Source organism: Pollicipes pollicipes, unplaced genomic scaffold, assembly GCF_011947565.3.
Source record: "Pollicipes pollicipes isolate AB1234 unplaced genomic scaffold, Ppol_2.1 Scaffold_2555;HRSCAF=2994_pilon_pilon_pilon, whole genome shotgun sequence".
Lineage (NCBI taxonomy): Eukaryota > Metazoa > Arthropoda > Thecostraca > Pollicipedomorpha > Pollicipedidae > Pollicipes > Pollicipes pollicipes.
Window position 1 is genome coordinate 45,487,409 of NW_023596136.1, and position 19,338 is coordinate 45,506,746.

Sequence of the window (19,338 nt, forward strand, 5' to 3'; positions counted from 1 at the left end):
ACTGCGATTTGTTACGCTTACACCTCGTAGATTCGCGAACATGGGGGCAGTTCCGCAAAATCAGCTGGAGGGCTCTGTGCTGGGTTGATCGGCGGAGAGCGCACCATAGGTCATTTCTCTTGGACTTGGCTCACGTCACGTCGCTGTATCTTTCGGTCACGTGACCTCGCTATATCTTTGGGTCACGTGACCTCGCTGTATCTTTGGGTCACGTCACGCCGCGAGCCCCAATAGCCGCGCTTGCGGGCGCCGCGGACTCGCCGGCGGTGCCGCGCAGCCCCTCTCCAGCCGAGAGCGGCGCACCGGGATTTAGCGACGACAGCCACACACGTGCACGAGGTCGGCACGCGGGACAGCTGCTGGTGTTGAATGCCATTCAGGTGGCAGCAACACGTGCGCACGTTTTAGACGAGCGTTGACCGCAGGCGCAGCGCGCTGCGCTCGCACCACGCCCTAGACAACTGCCTTGCGCCAATAACCACAAGCGCATCACACCAGCCAACGTTTTTGGAGGCGGTTTATTGGCAACATATGCAGTTCAGCCCACAGCCCGCAATGGGGAGGGAGCGCGTCTCCGGGAGACAGCCCAGTGTGTCCCGTGAGCCGGGGATGATGGTGATACGGAGAGACAGGCGAATCCAGCCAGGGCTTCAAAACTTGAACTCCTTGTATTTCTTGGACTTCTTGTCGTCCTGCTGCTGCTGTTGCCGCTTCCTCTTGTTCTGCACACGACAAACGAGACGATGTGTTAAAGGCAAGGACGAATACCAATTCTATCTAGTACACATCGAAACAGTGAACATATGCAGGAGAAGGCCAGTCACTCAACACATGAAAATATCTTCACGCAGGAAATGGTGCGTCCGGACACATGTAGACCCCCCCCCCCCTGCATTTAGCCAAACGCCGACAGGTTATCACACGGACATGGACCTGGATCTGTTCCATATCCACATGGAGTGGATATGGAACATAATGAAGCCGTTCAACAACGGACGCCAATCCCCGACGGTCTGATCCAGACCCCGACACACGTCTACGGCAACCGACACAGCATCCCTTCTTCGCGCACACTGCCGCGCCTTCTGCTTACATCTTAACGACCCCCGAGGCCGGGCGTTTCCAGCCTTCCCACTCATCGTGCGCGTAGAGCACACAGGGGAGCGGCAGGATCAAAAGAGCCATTACGTAAACGAAGCATGCATTATCCAACAAACAGCGCCCACTCACTCGACGAGCTATAATCATAACCGGGGATAAACGTCAGCGGCACTCATTCGGTAAACAACGGGAATGGGCATGACCTGACAACAAGCCATCGGCTTCAAGGCTGGGCCCGGTGCGGGTCTGTTCCGGCCGTCCTCGATCGGATCCAGTTTGTCCCTTTCGCGGCGCCATATCAAACAGACCTTGCGCGGAATCGGGGTGCGGGAGCCTCGAATCGCCTTATGTCTCGTACACTTTCACGCTCTGTCCGTTTCAGTAACATCGGACAGAGCTTGGGCGCCAGCATACATCATGGAGTAGTTGAGGCCCAGATCCCTTAACAAACGCGCCGAATCGATCCACCCCCCCCCCCCCCCCCCCCCCCTCCGGGAGCCCGCCTCGCTCCCCAGCTCCTGTCCTCCATCGCCGCCGCCGGCGCTCACCTTCTGTTTGGCGGCGTGTTCGGCCACCATGTCGCTGAGATCCTCCTTCTCCAGCTGGGTCTCGCGTATGCGCTCCTCGTAACGCTGCGCCATGGCGTCCGTGTCGACCAGGTCGAGTTCGGAGGGGTCGAGCGCCACCTCGACGCCCTCGCCGCCGGCGCCGGCCGCCGGCCGCCGGCCCGGCAGCTCGTACGTGTGGGTCGACGCCATCATGGCGGCACCGACGCGCTCGTTGCGCCGCTCGGGCAGCACCTGGTATAGCGCCGGCGTCTCGCCGCTGCAACGGCGCGGAGCAGGCGTCAGATCGGACCGCCGCAGGGCAGCGGGCGCCGGCCGACTAGCGGTTTCGGAGGGCACGGACTCGTTACAGTGACCTCGCGCCGGCGAACGGCTGCCCATCACCTGATGACCGCAGCAAGACACCATAACAAAGCGATCGATGGGGCGGAAGCGAACGTGGAATTCATGAGGTCACAAATGGTCTTAAGCTCCGCGTTTACCGACGGCGAAACAAATAACGGGCAGGCGAAAACACCACGCCAGCTGCACCGATATCTTTTAGCTTGAACCCAGCAGACTTTGCGGAGCGATCGACCCCCTATCTGCAGCCTGATCTCGCACAACAACCTGCTCCTGCACCATCCCTCAGCTCGTTTCAGGTTCCGGACGCAGACTCCAACACGTCCGCCCCACCGCCGGCGCGGCGCCAACGGAACGCCCAGCTCGCGCGCGGCCAACTCACCCTTCCATCTCGGACTCGACCTTGCGCTTGCGCAGCTCGATCATCTCTGGCGTCTCGAGTCCGGCCGGGATGCTGGTGACGCCGGAGGGTGTGATGAGACCTTCGGCCGGTGTCACCAGGCCCGACTCCTCCACGCCCTCAGCCTCCTCCTCCTCCGACTCCTCCTCGGACTCGGACTCCTCGGACTCGGACTCCAGCTCGCCCCAGAGCGTGCGCTCCACCTCCTCATCAGCGGACGGCGCCTGTGCGGACGGGCCGGGGTCGATGTCAGAGGACCCCGCCGTGGACGGCACCTGGCGGGCGGGGCCCGAGCCACGCACCGCCTAGGCAACACTGACGGCTGCACTTACCGGGCAACACACTGCGGGATCAAAGGGCGGTCCGCTCTACAAAATTAACGCCACGGCGGATGGGGGGTTACTAGCGGTGGCGGGCGCCACAACCGCCGATCATCCCGCTGTTGATGCCCACCGCCCGGTCTTATTATTCCGCGACCAAAAGTGCTCGCACGACCCGACCAGACGACCGAAGACCTAGCCGAGACTGCTAGCCTGTAGTCTGTTGACTACTTAGCCAGCTCAGCAGTGCACCAGCAACGCACAAACAACTGGAAAGCGGCATCAGCTCAGCAAACTCCGGCACCTTCAACCCTCCCCTTCCCATCCAGCGCGACTCGTCGTCAACTCACGTCGAAGTCCTTGCCCTGGACGCCGAACACGTCGCCGTAGAGCGGCTTGCCGTGCTCGTCGACAGGCGGCTTGCCCCAGCCGCCGGCGTGGTAGCCGAAGCTGCAGCCGTCAGGGATGGGCGCGTTCAGACCGGCGATCTTCAGATTCGGGTAGCTGGGCGGCGGCCCGTACCTGGCCGGCGACAGAGGCGGTGAGCGCCGGCTCCGCTCCGCTCGCCGGGGCAGGGCGTGCAGCGGACGGAGGGGAGGCAAAAACAGAGGCGCAGCGAATGACAGCTGGCAGAGGCAGATGCGCAGCGGACGGGGAGGAGGGCGAGACAGAGGCGCAGCGGACGGAGGGGAGGGAGAGACAGAGGCGCAGCGGACGGAAGGGAGGGAGAGACAGAGGCGCAGCGGACGGAGGGGAGGCAGAGACGGGGGCGCAGCGGACGGAGGGGAGGCAGAGACAGAGGGGCAGCGGACGGAGGGGGGAACAGACAGAGACGCAGCGGACGGAGGGGAGGCAGAGACAGAGGCGCAGCCGACGTAGGGAAGGCAGATATAAAGACGCAGCGGACGGCGGGCAGGCGGACACAGTGGCTCAGCGGACGGAGGGGAGGGAGAGACAGAGGCACAGCGGACGGGGGGGAGGCAGAGACCGAGGCGCAGCAACACGGGTAGCTGAGCAGCGGTAAAGAGCGTTCGGCGCCACTTTGAGTCACTTAGCAGCGCAAGCAGCGGCCGCTCAGTTACGTGGGGGCGCCTCCACACCGTGAGATACTGACAGGATGCGCCACACTGCGATATATATATATATATATATATATATATATATATATATATATATACACATATATGCATTACTTCTAACAGTCCTGCTCGGGAAGGACATGCCTGCGGCCCGAGACAGGGGGTCGCTGTAGTCACTGCGCAATAAATGAGGCTGGATGATACTCATCCGTTCACATTGGCGAGAATGGTTTTCAAAATGTAACTAGCCTGTCTCAGCTGCGAATGGTCCAGATGGACTGACCTCTGCATGGCGATCAGCCACGGCGGCGGGATCTTGTTGCAGTTGGCTCCGACGGGCATACCCGGACTGACCTCTGCATGGCGATCAGCCACGGCGGCGGGATCTTGTTGCAGTTGGCTCCGACGGGCATGCCCAGACTGACCTCTGCATGGCGATCAGCCACGGCGGCGGGATCTTGTTGCAGTTGGCTCCGACGGACATGCCCAAACTGACCTCTGCATGGCGATCAGCCACGGCGACGGGATCTTGTTGCAGTTGGCTCCGACGGGCATACCCAAACTGACCTCTGCATGGTGATCAGCCACGGCGGCGGGATCTTGTTGCTGTTGGCTCCGACGGGCATGCCCAAACTGACCTCTGCATGGCGATCAGCCACGGTGGCGGGATCTTGTTGCTGTTGGCTCCGACGGGCATACCCAAACTGACCTCTGCATGGTGATCAGCCACGGCGGCGGGATCTTGTTGCTGTTGGCTCCGACGGGCATGCCCAAACTGACCTCTGCATGGCGATCAGCCACGGCGGCGGGATCTTGTTGCAGTTGGCTCCGACGGGCATGCCCAAACTGACCTCTGCATGGCGATCAGCCACGGCGGCGGGATCTTGTTGCAGTTGGCTCCGACGGGCATGCCTAGCGCCGTGCGCAGGTCGTCGGAGAAGTCCCCCGGCTTCTTCTCCTTCAGGCGAGTCTCAAACTCCTTGCCCTCGTAGTACAGATCGCCGTGAATGGTCATACGCGGCTTGGTCTGCCATCTGGCGACAGGACAACAATCAGCACGTTGTTGGCAGCACCAAAAGGGCACGGTAAAGCGCACATCATCTGCGAAGGCTCAGCACAATCCTAACCTTGCATTTACTCTCAAGCGAGAGGTGAGCGGATAGATGCTACACCACACAGCGGATCGATGCTACACCACACAGCGGATCGATGCTACACCACACAGCGGATCGACGCTACATCACACAGCGGATCAATGCTACACCACACACACAGATTATCACATCAAACAAACTGTCGAAGTCAGCGAGCAGGAAACAAACACCCCGCACTTTTGTTTTCCGGTGCACAATTCGACTCACTTGAAGAACGCGTCATGCAGCTTCTGGTAGTCGATGTCAATTTTGCCCATCTTGGGCCTGACCTTCTCTCGCATCTTGGCCTTCATGTTCTTGGCTTCCTCCTTCTCGGCGAGCGCCTGCCGCATCTCCATGATGCCGGTCTTCTTGATAAACTCGGGCAGGTCGAACGGCGGCTTCTCAATACCCCGCTTGCCTTGCAGATACTGAGGGAAGCGGCACTCACGTTGCACAACTTACTGAGAAAACAGACTTGAACCACCTGCATTGCAAAGGCGACTTTCATGTTCACAGACTGGTTGCTGTACGATGTACCATTGCACAACAAATTGTTTCACACAAAATATTGTAAAGATGCTGCATACACCATCCTTGGAAGTTTCCTGAACACCTCAGCTATCGTTCTGATCACACCACGCCCCGATCCACAGGGTCAGTTGGCTTGGTAAGCCCGCAGCATTCATTTCTCAGCGGCCACCCCTCAAAACAGACGCACGTAAAACCACCATTAAACAGAGTCAAACGGCCCAGCAGACGAAAACGCTGAGGCACATGCCCACACAGCGATAAACACCCGGAGGTCGCGCCACGCACCTTCCTCTTGAAGCACCAGTGACGCGGCACAGGCACCGAGTTGCGTGTGCTCTTGAGCGCCACCAGCAGCAGCGGGTCCTTGGACGTGACATCATGCATCTCCACCACGTCCGGCCGCGCCACCTGCTGCTTCAACGCCGCAATCGACATGCGCGTCATCTTCTTCAGCTTGCGCTTCGACAGCTTGGGGTGGTCGGCATTTTCGCCCTCCTCATCGCTGTCGTCGTCGCCGTCCAGCAGCTTGGGCACCTTCTTGAGGTCCTGCGGCTGCTGCGGCTGCTGCTCGGCCTCGGCGGTCGGCGCCGAAGCGCCGCCCGCATCCGCTGCCGACGGCGTCGGCTCGCTGATGCGGAACGTCTCGAAGATGTGCGCGAACTGACGGTACAGCGGGTCGGCCACGTCCAGCTCGGGCGCGTCCGACACGTACCTGCCGGGCAACCGTCCATCAGGACCGGGGTCAGGGCCAGGTAAGGGTCGGGGTCATGGGTCATGGTCGGCGTCATGATCAGGTCAGGGCCGGGGTCATGGTCCGGTATCAGGTCGGAGGTTAGGGTCAGGGGCAGGATCGGCAGTCAAGGTCGGGGTCAGGATCGGATGTCAGAGCCGCGGTAGGGGCGGGGACCGCGTCAGGGTCAGGGTCGATGCGGGGTCAGGGTCGTAGTGCATCGAGGGTGGGGGCCAAGATCGGAGTCCAGTCACGATCGGGTCGTGATGGGTCCAGTCAGGACCAAGGTCAATACCGGGTCGAGTGTGGCTCAGCTGTGGCGTAGCGGTCGTATCTCGGAAGAGCCAAAGGATCACGAATGGTAAATACCTTCTTTACGCCACGCACTCCGTAATTTCGGCTTATTTCACCAAAACCGGCGCTACAGCCTTTCAGGGACTTGGAGTACGGACGCGAAGTAGGTTGATCTCGTGGCCAAACATGAAATCGCTTGCCTCCGATAATCCGAGTCGCATTATAAACAGCCGAGATTAAACACCACCTGTGCAAAGCAATACACGCATTACAAAACACAATAATGCATAACAGCATCCTCTGCTTTCTCAGCCATTTACTAACTGTAAGCCGATATTGGCAAAATAGCACAATGCTACAGGAAAGCAAACGGCGCGTGTCACCACATGCACACGGTATGCCTGCTGACGCACATGGAGAGCGTCGACGGCGCCTTACTCGATCTCCACATCCGGCTCGTCGTTGGCCGGCTTCTGGGCGCCGTTCTGCAGCGGCTGCGACGCGCGCGGCCGTTTCTTCTTCTTTTTCTTCTTCTTGCGCAGCTCCTTGCGCTTCTTCTGCTTCTCCTCGCGCTGCTCGCGCGTGACGGCCGCCGGCTCGTCGCGGATCATGGGTGGCGGCGGCGCCTGCGGCAGCGCCAGGCCCTCCGCCTCTGCCGGCGGCGGCGCCAGGTCAGCACGGGAACCGCGTGGACGGCACCACTGAAGCGGCCGCATGAAGGAGCTACACGTCGCAGTCTTCCAATCACGTTGTGAAATCACGTGTGACGAAAACAGCTAATGGTTTCGCCAATTCGTCCATACATCTACGACCTAAAGATAAAATTATGCGTAAAACCCGACCGCTCCCGGCCCCGGTCCTAGCCTGTTCAGCTGCAACACCGGGAAGTTGTCATTTCGCTCGAGGAGGGTCTTTTCCCGTCCGACGACGAGAGCCATCGCTCGTTGCTGCACTGGCAGGCGGCAGGCCGGCGTCAGGACGCGACGCTACGCGGCGACGTGCGCGCAGTCGGCGCCTGGTGGGCACACGAGGGCGGCGACCACAGACTGCCCATCGGGCTGAAGAGCGCACACGCCCTCATACGTGACATCCCCACAGCACCGGTCTGCACAGTTGCAACCTGCACTTCCGCGCGCCGCAGTGAAACACCAGGTGCGCGGTGCTGGTGATGGTGGACGCGGACAGCGAAAGCTCGCCCCATCACCCGACACTGACCAGCCGCCTGTCCCGGCACCCGATCCCGCGCCGCAGACAGGTCCCGCGCCGCAGACGGGCCTCCCGCCGCGGGCAGACCCCCGACGAGGGCAGACCCCGCGCCGCAGACAGGCCTCCCGCCGCAGACAGGCCCCGCGCCGCCAATACTCACCGACGCGGTCAATCTCGCTCGGGTCGACGCCCACCTCCTTGGCGCGCTCGATCTTGTAGTTGAGTGCTCGCTCGAGCACGCCGGGCAGTTGCACGGACGCCGGCTCCTTCTCCGACTCCCCCGGCACGCCGACCGACAGCTGGCGACACGGGCGCGTGGTCACGGCGCATCCAGCGATGGTGCGCGGCTTACATTGTTCATAACAGGGATAATAGATTACTGAGAGCCACAGTCACTGCTTCTTTGGGTTCCAAGCACATCGCTGAGTGACAGAACCGCACATCTTAAAAATATATCGAGTGGATTTCTTGGAAGAATTCAACAACATTGGTGGCCCAGTGGTGAGCAAAAGAAGAAAAAAACACAGACCATGGAGCACATTGGCGACCTGATAGACTGGAGCAGAGTCAGATGTCTGGGTCAGATCACTCACCATGCCCAGGCTGGGTGGAGGTGGCACAGTGGGCAGACCGGCCGACTGTGCTGGTGGCGGCGGCTCCTGGGTCCTCAGCAGAGGCGGCGGCACCAGCGGCGGGTCAGACATGACTGAGAGAAATGCAGGTCACGTCAGCCATGTAAGAGCCAAAGGCCGCACATAACACTGGGACCTGAGCAAGCAGCACAGATCTGATAATCACTGCATGTGGGGCACACACCCCAGGTTTTGTTAAAGGCAGGATATCAACTCGTCAAGAGCCGCTGTGGGTTTCTGAGAGTGTCATTCAAAGTCCCTCCATCTAAAACTCAGATGAAACTTCAGCAGGGAGTTCACAAGTACGGCCTGTGCAGTGTAGCCATCTACCCTGTGGCTGATGTAGTGGTGTTCTCAGGCCATTTTAGGGCAGACTGCTTCCTGAACCTCCATACCAAAAGACTGCACCACAACATTATGACACCATTTTCCCACCTGTTAATCCCACGTTTCCCATACTAGCACTCTCTACCTAGGATCTGGGTATTCACCCTGGGTTTGGGAGACCATCCACGCACACAATCAATGGCACCCCCTTTACCTGGCTTTGGGGGTGCCCCTCACATGTTCTGAGGTCCCCCACACAGGTTGAAGCTAACCATTTCAGCCAGGAGCGTCTATGACCCCATGAACACAACTTTCTGAACCTCTGCAAGAGCCAATTACAAATCATACCAGATCCCCTCCAGACCTCACTGAGGCAATGATGCTTGCCTTGCACCCTGCACTGTAGCAGCACTTCACTGATGTGCCTGCCACAGTTGACAGGCTGGCACAATACATAATTGTCTGTCACAATAATGGCATAATACTAAACCCTGCCTTGTAGCAGCGCCTCACTGACATGCCTGCCACAGTTGACAGGATGGCACAATACATAATTGTCTGTCACACTGATGGCATAATACTGAACCTTGCCTTGTAACAGCACTTCACTGACAAGCCTGCCACAGTTGACAGGATGGCACAATACATAATTGTCTGTCACACTGATGGCATAATACTGAACCTTGCCTTGTAGCAGCACTTCACTGATGTGCCTGCCACAGTTGACAGGATGGCACAATACATAATTGTCTGTCACACTGATGGCATAATACTGAACCTTGCCTTGTAGCAGCACTTCACTGATGTGCCTGCCACAGTTGACAGGATGGCACAATACATAATTGTCTGTCACACTGATGGCATAATACTGAACCTTGCCTTGTAGCAGCACTTCACTGATGTGCCTGCCACAGTTGACAGGATGGCACAATACATAATTGTCTGTCACACTGATGGCATAATACTGAACCTTGCCTTGTAGCAGCACTTCACTGATGTGCCTGCCACAGTTGACAGGCTGGCACAATACAAAGTGGTTTGTCACACTGATGGCATAATCCTGATGCATCAAGGCCACCCTGACAGATCAACTAGTGAGCGACTTTTTGAGGTGGAGTTTTGCTTGTTGATTAGCTAACAAAGTGGCTCAATGTGATCTCTTGATATATTAGTGAGTGCCTTTTCAAGGTGGAGTCTTGTTTGTTGATTAGTCAACAACCTGACTCAATGTGATGTCCTGATGCATAACAAAGATGACATGCAATATGATATTGGATGTTGACTGTGGGATGCTGAGGGAGTGGGCAGGAAAGGGGAAGTAAGATGACAACATGACCACTAAATATAACAACTTAATAAGGTGGAAAAAGGTGGAAATATGACATGGAATATGATATTGGATGCCACCAATTGGGCTAGGGTTGGTTAGGTTAGGTTAGTCTAGATTACATTCTGGTCCTTCTTCCTACCTTTATGTGGCCATGTTCAGGGAGGAATTGTGGATCATTTGGGCATTCTGTCTAAAATTCCAGTTTTAACATGCCGTTTAACTACCCCACTTTGTGCAGCTACATCTTAGCTTATGGTGTGCTATCACCTGTCAATACTGGTTGAATAATCAAATCATCAAATTATTGCCATGTTGGGCCAGTACATCTCTTATGGTTTGTGATACATACCTTCCTTCAAGCTCTTACTGCTCAGTAATTTGACCATATCATAGCAATGATGCAGGTGGGTCAGGACTGGCACCTCTCTGGAACATTCAGTTTTCACTACTGCAATTACTGAAGTTTAAAGATAAGAGAGTAAATGTACCTGTTTTTTGATTACTTACAACATTTGATGCCTTAATGAAGGCAATTCATGTGTAATGCTCTTTTGTATTGCAAGATATCTAGATTAACCTATCACGGCAGACTTATGGCCAGACAAACATTTCATCATCTTGTTCCTCTCACACAACTACTAAAAACAAACATCATAACTCATGGCAATCCACAAAAGGAGATAAATAATACTAGACTGCACATCCTCTACATAAACATCACACACTTCCTTCCCAAAATCATGTGATCTAATGCATTTATATTGGCTGCAGATGAGCCAGAGCATTGTTACAACTAAGCAAATGACTACAAAATCTGCTACCTTGATACTTACCAACACTGGAACGTAGGTAACTCTTGATGCTCAGTAATGAAGACAATTTCTTAATAAAGACTTATCTGCCATCCAAATATAAGAAGGCCCAAGCGCTATTCTACCTAAGAGCACTTGGGTCTTTCTAATCTACCTGTTTTGCGATTATTTACGATACGTCCTGCCTTAAGCACGACAAATGGTGTACAATGATTTTTTCTAACGTTAGGTAGGAAAGAACACCCTGACCACGCAATGTAGTGGTTAGTATAACTTACTTATGATGTGCTTTCCTTCAATACAGGATAAACCTCCGTGCTCCTAATCCCCCTTTCACGAATCGACGCCCACCTCCTCACAAAATTGATCATCAAAAAGGCAACAATTCACTCGGCGACGCGGCGAGCCGAGAAACGTTTCTGGACACCTACCAACTTGCATGAATAATACTACCAGCTTGGCTGTTTTACTCGAGGTAAAAATTCATGCTACCAAAACCAAACACTTACGGAAGCGCGATGCCTTTTTGGCGCTTTGAAGCCGTATGCAAGGCCGTATGATAGCTCGCGCGTGCTGCGATGGCAGCATGAAATGATGATTACAGATTGATGCAAAACAGGTGGAAACGATTGGGAATGTGTTCATGTGCCATTAATATTTTTATAATGCACATGAACACATTCCCAATCGTTTCCACCTGTTTTGCATCAATCTGCAATCACCATTTCATGCTGCCATCGCAGCATGCGCGAGCTATCATACGGCCTTGCATACGGCTTCAAAGCGCCAAAAAGGCATCGCGATTCCGTAAGTGTTTGGTTTTGGTAGCATGCCTTTTTACCTCGAGTAAAACAGCCAAGCTGGCAATATTATTCATGCAAGTTGGTAGGTGTCCCGAAACGTTTCTCGGCTCGTCGCGTCGCCGAGTGAATTGTTGCCTTTTTGATGATCAATTTTGTGAGGAGGTGGGCGTCGATTCGTGAAAGGGAGATTAGGAGCACGGAGGTTTATCCTGTATTGAAGGAAAGCACATCATAAGTAAGTTATACTAACCACTACATTGCGTGGTCAGGGTGTTCTTTCCTACCTAACGTTAGAAAAAAATCATTGTACACCATTTGTCGTGCTTAAGGCAGGACGTATCGTAAATAATCACAAAACAGGTAGATTAGAAAGACCCAAGTGCTCTTAGGTAGAATAGCACTTGGGCCTTCTTATATTTGGATGGCAGATAAGTCTTTATTAAGAAATTGTCTTCATTACTGAGCATCAAGACGTGTTCCAGTGTTGGTAAGTATCAAGGTAGCAGATTTTGTAGTCATTTGCTTAGCTGTAACAATGCTCTGGCTCATCTGCAGCCAATGCAAATGCATTAGATCACATGATTTTGGGAAGGAAGTGTGTGATGTTTATGTAGAGGATGTGCAGTCTAGTATTATTTATCTCCTTTTGTGGATTGCCATGAGTTATGATGTTTGTTTTTAGTAGTGGTGTGAGAGGAACAAGATGATGAAATGTTTGTCTGGCCATAAGTCTGCCATGATAGGTTAATCTAGATACCTTACAATACAAAAGAGCATTACACATGAATTGCCTTCATTAAGGCATCAAATGTTGTAAGTAATCAAAAAACAGGTACATTTACTCTCTTATCTTTAAACTTCAATAATTGCAGTAGTGAAAACCGAATGTTCCAGAGAGGTGCCAGTCCTGACCCACCTGCATCATTGCTATGATATGGTCAAATTACTGAGCAGTAAGAGCTTGAAGGAAGGTATGTATCACAAACCATAAGAGATGTACTGGCCCAACATGGCAATAATTTGATAAGATATTATTCAACCAGCATTGACAGGTGATAGCACACCATAAGCTAAGATGTAGCTGCACAAAGTGGGGTAGTTAAACGGCATGTTAAAACTGGAATTTTAGACAGAATGCCCAAATGATCCACAATGCCTCCCTGAACATGGCCACGTAAAGGTAGGAAGAAGGACCAGAATGTAATCTAGACTAACCTAACCTAACCAACCCTAGCCCAATTGGTGGCATCCAATATCATATTCCATGTCATATTTCCACCTTTTTCCACCTTATTAACTTGTTATATTTAGTGGTCATGTTGTCATCTTACTTCCCCTTTCCTGCCCACTCCCTCAGCATCCCACAGTCAACATCCAATATCATATTGCATGTCATCTTTGTTATGCATCAGGACATCACATTGAGTCAGGTTGTTGACTAATCAACAAACAAGACTCCACCTTGAAAAGGCACTCACTAATATATCAAGAGATCACATTGAGCCACTTTGTTAGCTAATCAACAAGCAAAACTCCACCTCAAAAAGTCGCTCACTAGTTGATCTGTCAGGGTGGCCTTGATGCATCAGGATTATGCCATCAGTGTGACAGACCATTTTGTATTGTGCCAGCCTGTCAACTGTGGCAGGCACATCAGTGAAGTGCTGCTACAAGGCAAGGTTCAGTATTATGCCATCAGTGTGACAGACAATTATGTATTGTGCCATCCTGTCAACTGTGGCAGGCACATCAGTGAAGTGCTGCTACAAGGCAAGGTTCAGTATTATGCCATCAGTGTGACAGACAATTATGTATTGTGCCATCCTGTCAACTGTGGCAGGCACATCAGTGAAGTGCTGCTACAAGGCAAGGTTCAGTATTATGCCATCAGTGTGACAGACAATTATGTATTGTGCCATCCTGTCAACTGTGGCAGGCACATCAGTGAAGTGCTGCTACAAGGCAAGGTTCAGTATTATGCCATCAGTGTGACAGACAATTATGTATTGTGCAATCCTGTCAACTTTGGCAGGCTTGTCAGTGAAGTGCTGTTACAAGGCAAGGTTCAGTATTATGCCATCAGTGTGACAGACAATTATGTATTGTGCCATCCTGTCAACTGTGGCAGGCATGTCAGTGAGGCGCTGCTACAAGGCAGGGTTTAGTATTATGCCATTATTGTGACAGACAATTATGTATTGTGCCAGCCTGTCAACTGTGGCAGGCACATCAGTGAAGTGCTGCTACAGTGCAGGGTGCAAGGCAAGCATCATTGCCTCAATGAGGTCTGGAGGGGATCTGGTATGATTTGTAAATTGGCTCTTGCAGAAGTTCAGAAAGTTGTGTTCATGGGGTCATAGACGCTCCTGGGTGAAATGGTTAGCTTCAACCTGTGTGGGGGACCTCAGAACACGTGAGGGGCACCCCCAAAGCCAGGTAAAGGGGTGCCATTGATTGTGTGCGTGGATGGTCTCCCAAACCCAGGGTGAATACCCAGATCCTAGGTAGAGAGTGCTAGTATGGGAAACCTGGGATTAACAGGTGGGAAAATGGTGTCATAATGTTGTGGTGCAGTCTTTTGGTATGGAGGTTCAGGAAGCAGTCTGCCCTAAAATGGCCTGAGAACACCACTACATCAGCCACAGGGTAGATGGCTACACTGCACAGGCTGTACTTGTGAACTCCCTGCTGAAGTTTCATCTAAGTTTTAGATGGAGGGACTTTGAATGACACCCTCAGAAACCCACAGTGGCTCTTGACGAGCTGAGATCCGGCCTTTAACAAAACCTGGGGTGTGTGCCCCACATGCAGCGATTATCAGATCTGTGCTGCTTGCTCAGGTCCCAGTGTTATGTGCGGCTTTTGGCTCTTGCATGACCTGCATTTCTCTCAGTCATGTCTGACCCGCCGCTGGTGCCGCCGCCTCTGCTGAGGACCCAGGAGCCGCCGCCACCAGCACAGTCGGCCGGTCTGCCCACTGTGCCACCTCCACCCAGCCTGGGCATGGTGAGTGATCTGACCCAGACATCTGACTCTGCTCCAGTCTACCAGGTCGCCAATATGCTCCATGGTCTGTGGTTTTTTCTTCTTTTGCTCACCACTGGGCCACCAATGTTGTTGAATTCTTCCAAGAAATCCACTCAATATATTTTCAAGATGTGCGGTTCTGTCACTCAGCGATGTGCTTGGAACCCAAAGAAGCAGTGACTGTGACTCTCAGTAATCTATTATCCCTGTTATGGACAACGTGAGCCGCGCACCATCGCTGGATGCGCTGTGACCACGCGCCCGTGTCGCCAGCTGTCGGTCGGCGTGCCGGGGGAGTCGGAGAAGGAGCCGGCGTCCGTGCAACTGCCCGGCGTGCTCGAGCGAGCACTCAACTACAAGATCGAGCGCGCCAAGGAGGTGGGCGTCGACCCGAGCGAGATTGACCGCGTCGGTGAGTATTGGCGGCGCGGGGCCTGTCTGCGGCGGGAGGCCTGTCTGCGGCGCGGGGTCTGCCCGCGTCGGGGGTCCGCCCGCGGCGGGAGGCCCGTCTGCGGCGCGGGACCTGTCTGCGGCGCGGGATCGGGTGCCGGGACAGGCGGCTGGTCAGTGTCGGGTGATGGGGGCGAGCTTTCGCTGTCCGCGTCCTCCATCACCAGCACCGCGCACCTGGTGTTTCACTGCGGCGCGCGGAAGTGCAGGTTGCAACTGTGCAGACCGGTGCTGTGGGGATGTCACGTATGAGGGCGTGTGCGCCTTTCAGCCCAATGGGCAGTCTGTGGTCGCCGCCCTGGTGTGCCCACCAGGCGCCGACTGCGCGCACGTCGCCGCGTAGCGTCGCGTCCTGACGCCGGCCTGCCGCCTGCCAGTGCAGCAACGAGCGATGGCTCTCGTCGTCGGACGGGAAAAGAGCCTCCCCGAGCGAAATGACAACTTCCCGGTGTTGCAGCTGAACAGGCTAGGACCGGGGCCGGGAACGGTCGGGTTTTACGCATAATTTTATCTTTTGGTCGAAGATGTATGGACGAATTGGCGAAACCATTAGCTGTTTTCGTCACACGTGATTTCACAACGTGATTGGAAGACTGCGACGTGTAGCTCCTTCATGCGGCCGCTTCAGTGGTGCCGTCCACGCGGTTCCCGTGCTGACCTGGCGCCGCCGCCGGCAGAGGCGGAGGGCCTGGCGCTGCCGCAGGCGCCGCCGCCACCCATGATCCGCGACGAGCCGGCGGCCGTCACGCGCGAGCAGCGCGAGGAGAAGCAGAAGAAGCGCAAGGAGCTGCGCAAGAAGAAGAAAAAGAAGAAGAAACGGCCGCGCGCGTCGCAGCCGCTGCAGAACGGCGCCCAGAAGCCGGCCAACGACGAGCCGGATGTGGAGATCGAGTAAGGCGCCGTCGACGCTCTCCATGTGCGTCAGCAGGCATACCGTGTGCATGTGGTGACACGCGCCGTTTGCTTTCCTGTAGCATTGTGCTATTTTGCCAATGTCGGCTTACAGTTAGTAAATGGCTGAGAAAGCAGAGGACGCTGTTATGCATTATTGTGTTTTGTAATGCGTGTATTGCTTTGCACAGGTGGTGTTTAATCTCGGCTGTTTATAATGCGACTCGGATTATCGGAGGCAAGCGATTTCATGTTTGGCCACGAGATCAACCTACTTCGCGTCCGTACTCCAAGTCCCTGAAAGGCTGTAGCGCCGATTTTGGTGAAATAAGCCGAACTTACGGAGTGCGTGGTGTAAAGAAAGTATTTACCATTCGTGATCCTTTGGCTCTTCCGAGATACGACCGCTACGCCACAGCTGAGCCACACTCGACCCGGTATTGACCTTGGTCCTGACTGGACCCATCACGACCCGATCGTGACTGGACTCCGATCTTGGCCCCCACCCTCGATGCACTACGACCCTGACCCCGCATCGACCCTGACCCTGACGCGGTCCCCGCCCCTACCGCGGCTCTGACATCCGATCCTGACCCCGACCTTGACTGCCGATCCTGCCCCTGACCCTAACCTCCGACCTGATACCGGACCATGACCCCGGCCCTGACCTGATCATGACGCCGACCATGACCTATGACCCCGACCCTTACCTGGCCCTGACCCCGGTCCTGATGGACGGCTGCCGGGCAGGTACGTGTCGGACGCGCCCGAGCTGGACGTGGCCGACCCGCTGTACCGTCAGTTCGCGCACATCTTCGAGACGTTCCGCATCAGCGAGCCAACGCCGTCGGCAGCGGATGCGGGCGGCGCTTCGGCGCCGACCGCCGAGGCCGAGCAGCAGCCGCAGCAGCCGCAGGACCTCAAGAAGGTGCCCAAGCTGCTGGACGGCGACGACGACAGCGATGAGGAGGGCGAAAATGCCGACCACCCCAAGCTGTCGAAGCGCAAGCTGAAGAAGATGACGCGCATGTCGATTGCGGCGTTGAAGCAGCAGGTGGCGCGGCCGGACGTGGTGGAGATGCATGATGTCACGTCCAAGGACCCGCTGCTGCTGGTGGCGCTCAAGAGCACACGCAACTCGGTGCCTGTGCCGCGTCACTGGTGCTTCAAGAGGAAGGTGCGTGGCGCGACCTCCGGGTGTTTATCGCTGTGTGGGCATGTGCCTCAGCGTTTTCGTCTGCTTGGCCGTTTGACTCTGTTTAATGGTGGTTTTACGTGCGTCTGTTTTGAGGGGTGGCCGCTGAGAAATGAATGCTGCGGGCTTACCAAGCCAACTGACCCTGTGGATCGGGGCGTGGTGTGATCAGAACGATAGCTGAGGTGTTCAGGAAACTTCCAAGGATGGTGTATGCAGCATCTTTACAATATTTTGTGTGAAACAATTTGTTGTGCAATGGTACATCGTACAGCAACCAGTCTGTGAACATGAAAGTCGCCTTTGCAATGCAGGTGGTTCAAGTCTGTTTTCTCAGTAAGTTGTGCAACGTGAGTGCCGCTTCCCTCAGTATCTGCAAGGCAAGCGGGGTATTGAGAAGCCGCCGTTCGACCTGCCCGAGTTTATCAAGAAGACCGGCATCATGGAGATGCGGCAGGCGCTCGCCGAGAAGGAGGAAGCCAAGAACATGAAGGCCAAGATGCGAGAGAAGGTCAGGCCCAAGATGGGCAAATTGACATCGACTACCAGAAGCTGCATGACGCGTTCTTCAAGTGAGTCGAATTGTGCATCGGAAAACAAAAGTGCGGGGTGTTTGTTTCCTGCTCGCTGACTTGGACAGTTTGTTTGATGTGATAACCTGTGTGTGTGGTGTAGCATTGATCTGCTGTGTGATGTAGCGTCGATCCGCTGTGTGGTGTAGCGACGAATCCGCTGTGTGGTGTAGCATCGATCCGCTGTGTGGTGTAGCATCGATCCGCTGTGTGGTGTAGCATCGATCCGCTCACCTCTCGCTTGAGAGTAAATGCAAGGTTGGATTGTGGTGAGCCTTCGCAGATGATGTGCGCTTACCGTGCCCTTTTGGTGCTGCCAACAACGTGCTGATTGTTGTCCTGTCGCCAGATGGCAGACCAAGCCGCGTATGACCATTCACGGCGATCTGTACTACGAGGGCAAGGAGTTTGAGACTCGCCTGAAGGAGAAGAAGCCGGGGACTTCTCCGACGACCTGCGCACGGCGCTGGCATGCCCGTCGGAGCCAACTGCAACAAGATCCCGCCGCCGTGGTGATCGCCATGCAGAGGTCAGTCTGGGCATGCCCGTCGGAGCCAACTGCAACAAGATCCCGCCGCCGTGGCTGATCGCCATGCAGAGGTCAGTCTGGGCATGCCCGTCGGAGCCAACTGCAACAAGATCCCGCCGCCGTGGCTGATCGCCATGCAGAGGTCAGTTTGGGCATGCCCGTCGGAGCCATCTGCAACAAGATCCCGCCGCCGTGGCTGATCGCCATGCAGAGGTCAGTTTGGGCATGCGCGTCGGAGCCAACTGCAACAAGATCCCGCCCGGCCGTGGCTGATCGCCATGCAGAGGTCAGTTTGGGTATGCCGGCGAGCCAACTGCAACAAGATCCCGCCGCCGTGGCTGATCGCCATGCAGAGGTCAGTCCATCTGGGCCATTTGCAGCTGAGACAGGCTAGTTACATTTTGAAAACCATTCTCGCCAATGTGAACGGATGAGTATCATCCAGTCTCATTTTTTCGCAGTGACACAGCGACCCCTGTCTCGGGCCGCAGGCATGTCCTTCCCGAGCAGGACTGTTAGAAGTAATGTATATGTATATATATATATATATATATATATATATATATATATATATATATATATCGCAGTGGGCGTATCCTGTCAGTATCTCACGGTGTGGAGGCGGCCCCACGTAACTGAGCGGCCGCTGCTTGCGCTGCTAAGTGACTCAAAGCGGCGCCGAACGCTCTTTACCGCTGCTCAGCTACCCGTGTTGCTGCGCCTCGGTCTCTGCCTCCCCCCCCCCCCCCCCCGTCCGCCGTGCCTCTGTCTCTCCCTCCCCTCCGTCCGCTGAGCCACTGTGTCCGCCTGCCCGCCGTCCGCTGCGTCTTTATATCTGCCTTCCCTACGTCGGCTGCGCCTCTGTCTCTGCCTCCCCTCCGTCCGCTGCGTCTCTGTCTGTTCCCCCCTCCGTCCGCTGCTCCTCTGTCTCTGCCTCCCCTCCGTCCGCTGCGCCCCCGTCTCTGCCTCCCTCCGTCCGCTGCGCCTCTGTCTCTCCCTCCCTTCCGTCCGCTGCGCCTCTGTCTCTCCCTCCCCTCCGTCCGCTGCGCCTCTGTCTCGTCCCGC

The 19,338-nt window shown here is 55.3% G+C and overlaps 1 protein-coding gene and 1 pseudogene across 1 annotated transcript; one reads left to right on the plus strand and one right to left on the minus strand.

The window, feature by feature from the left end:
• Positions 1-502: 502 nt before the first annotated feature.
• Positions 503-11,189, minus strand: LOC119111955 (splicing factor 3B subunit 2). The gene is made up of 11 exons (XM_037235854.1): positions 11,085-11,189; positions 8,299-8,411; positions 7,866-8,004; positions 6,938-7,151; positions 5,761-6,187; positions 5,170-5,372; positions 4,660-4,842; positions 3,080-3,251; positions 2,392-2,633; positions 1,650-1,926; positions 503-722 (listed from the first exon to the last, which is right to left on the minus strand). Exons 2-11 carry the CDS (start codon positions 8,407-8,409, stop codon positions 651-653), a joined length of 2,040 nt encoding a protein of 679 aa, XP_037091749.1. The 5' UTR covers positions 8,410-8,411; positions 11,085-11,189; the 3' UTR covers positions 503-650.
• A 487-nt stretch (positions 11,190-11,676) lies between these two features.
• Positions 11,677-18,792, plus strand: LOC119101785 (splicing factor 3B subunit 2-like; annotated as a pseudogene).
• Positions 18,793-19,338: the final 546 nt, after the last annotated feature.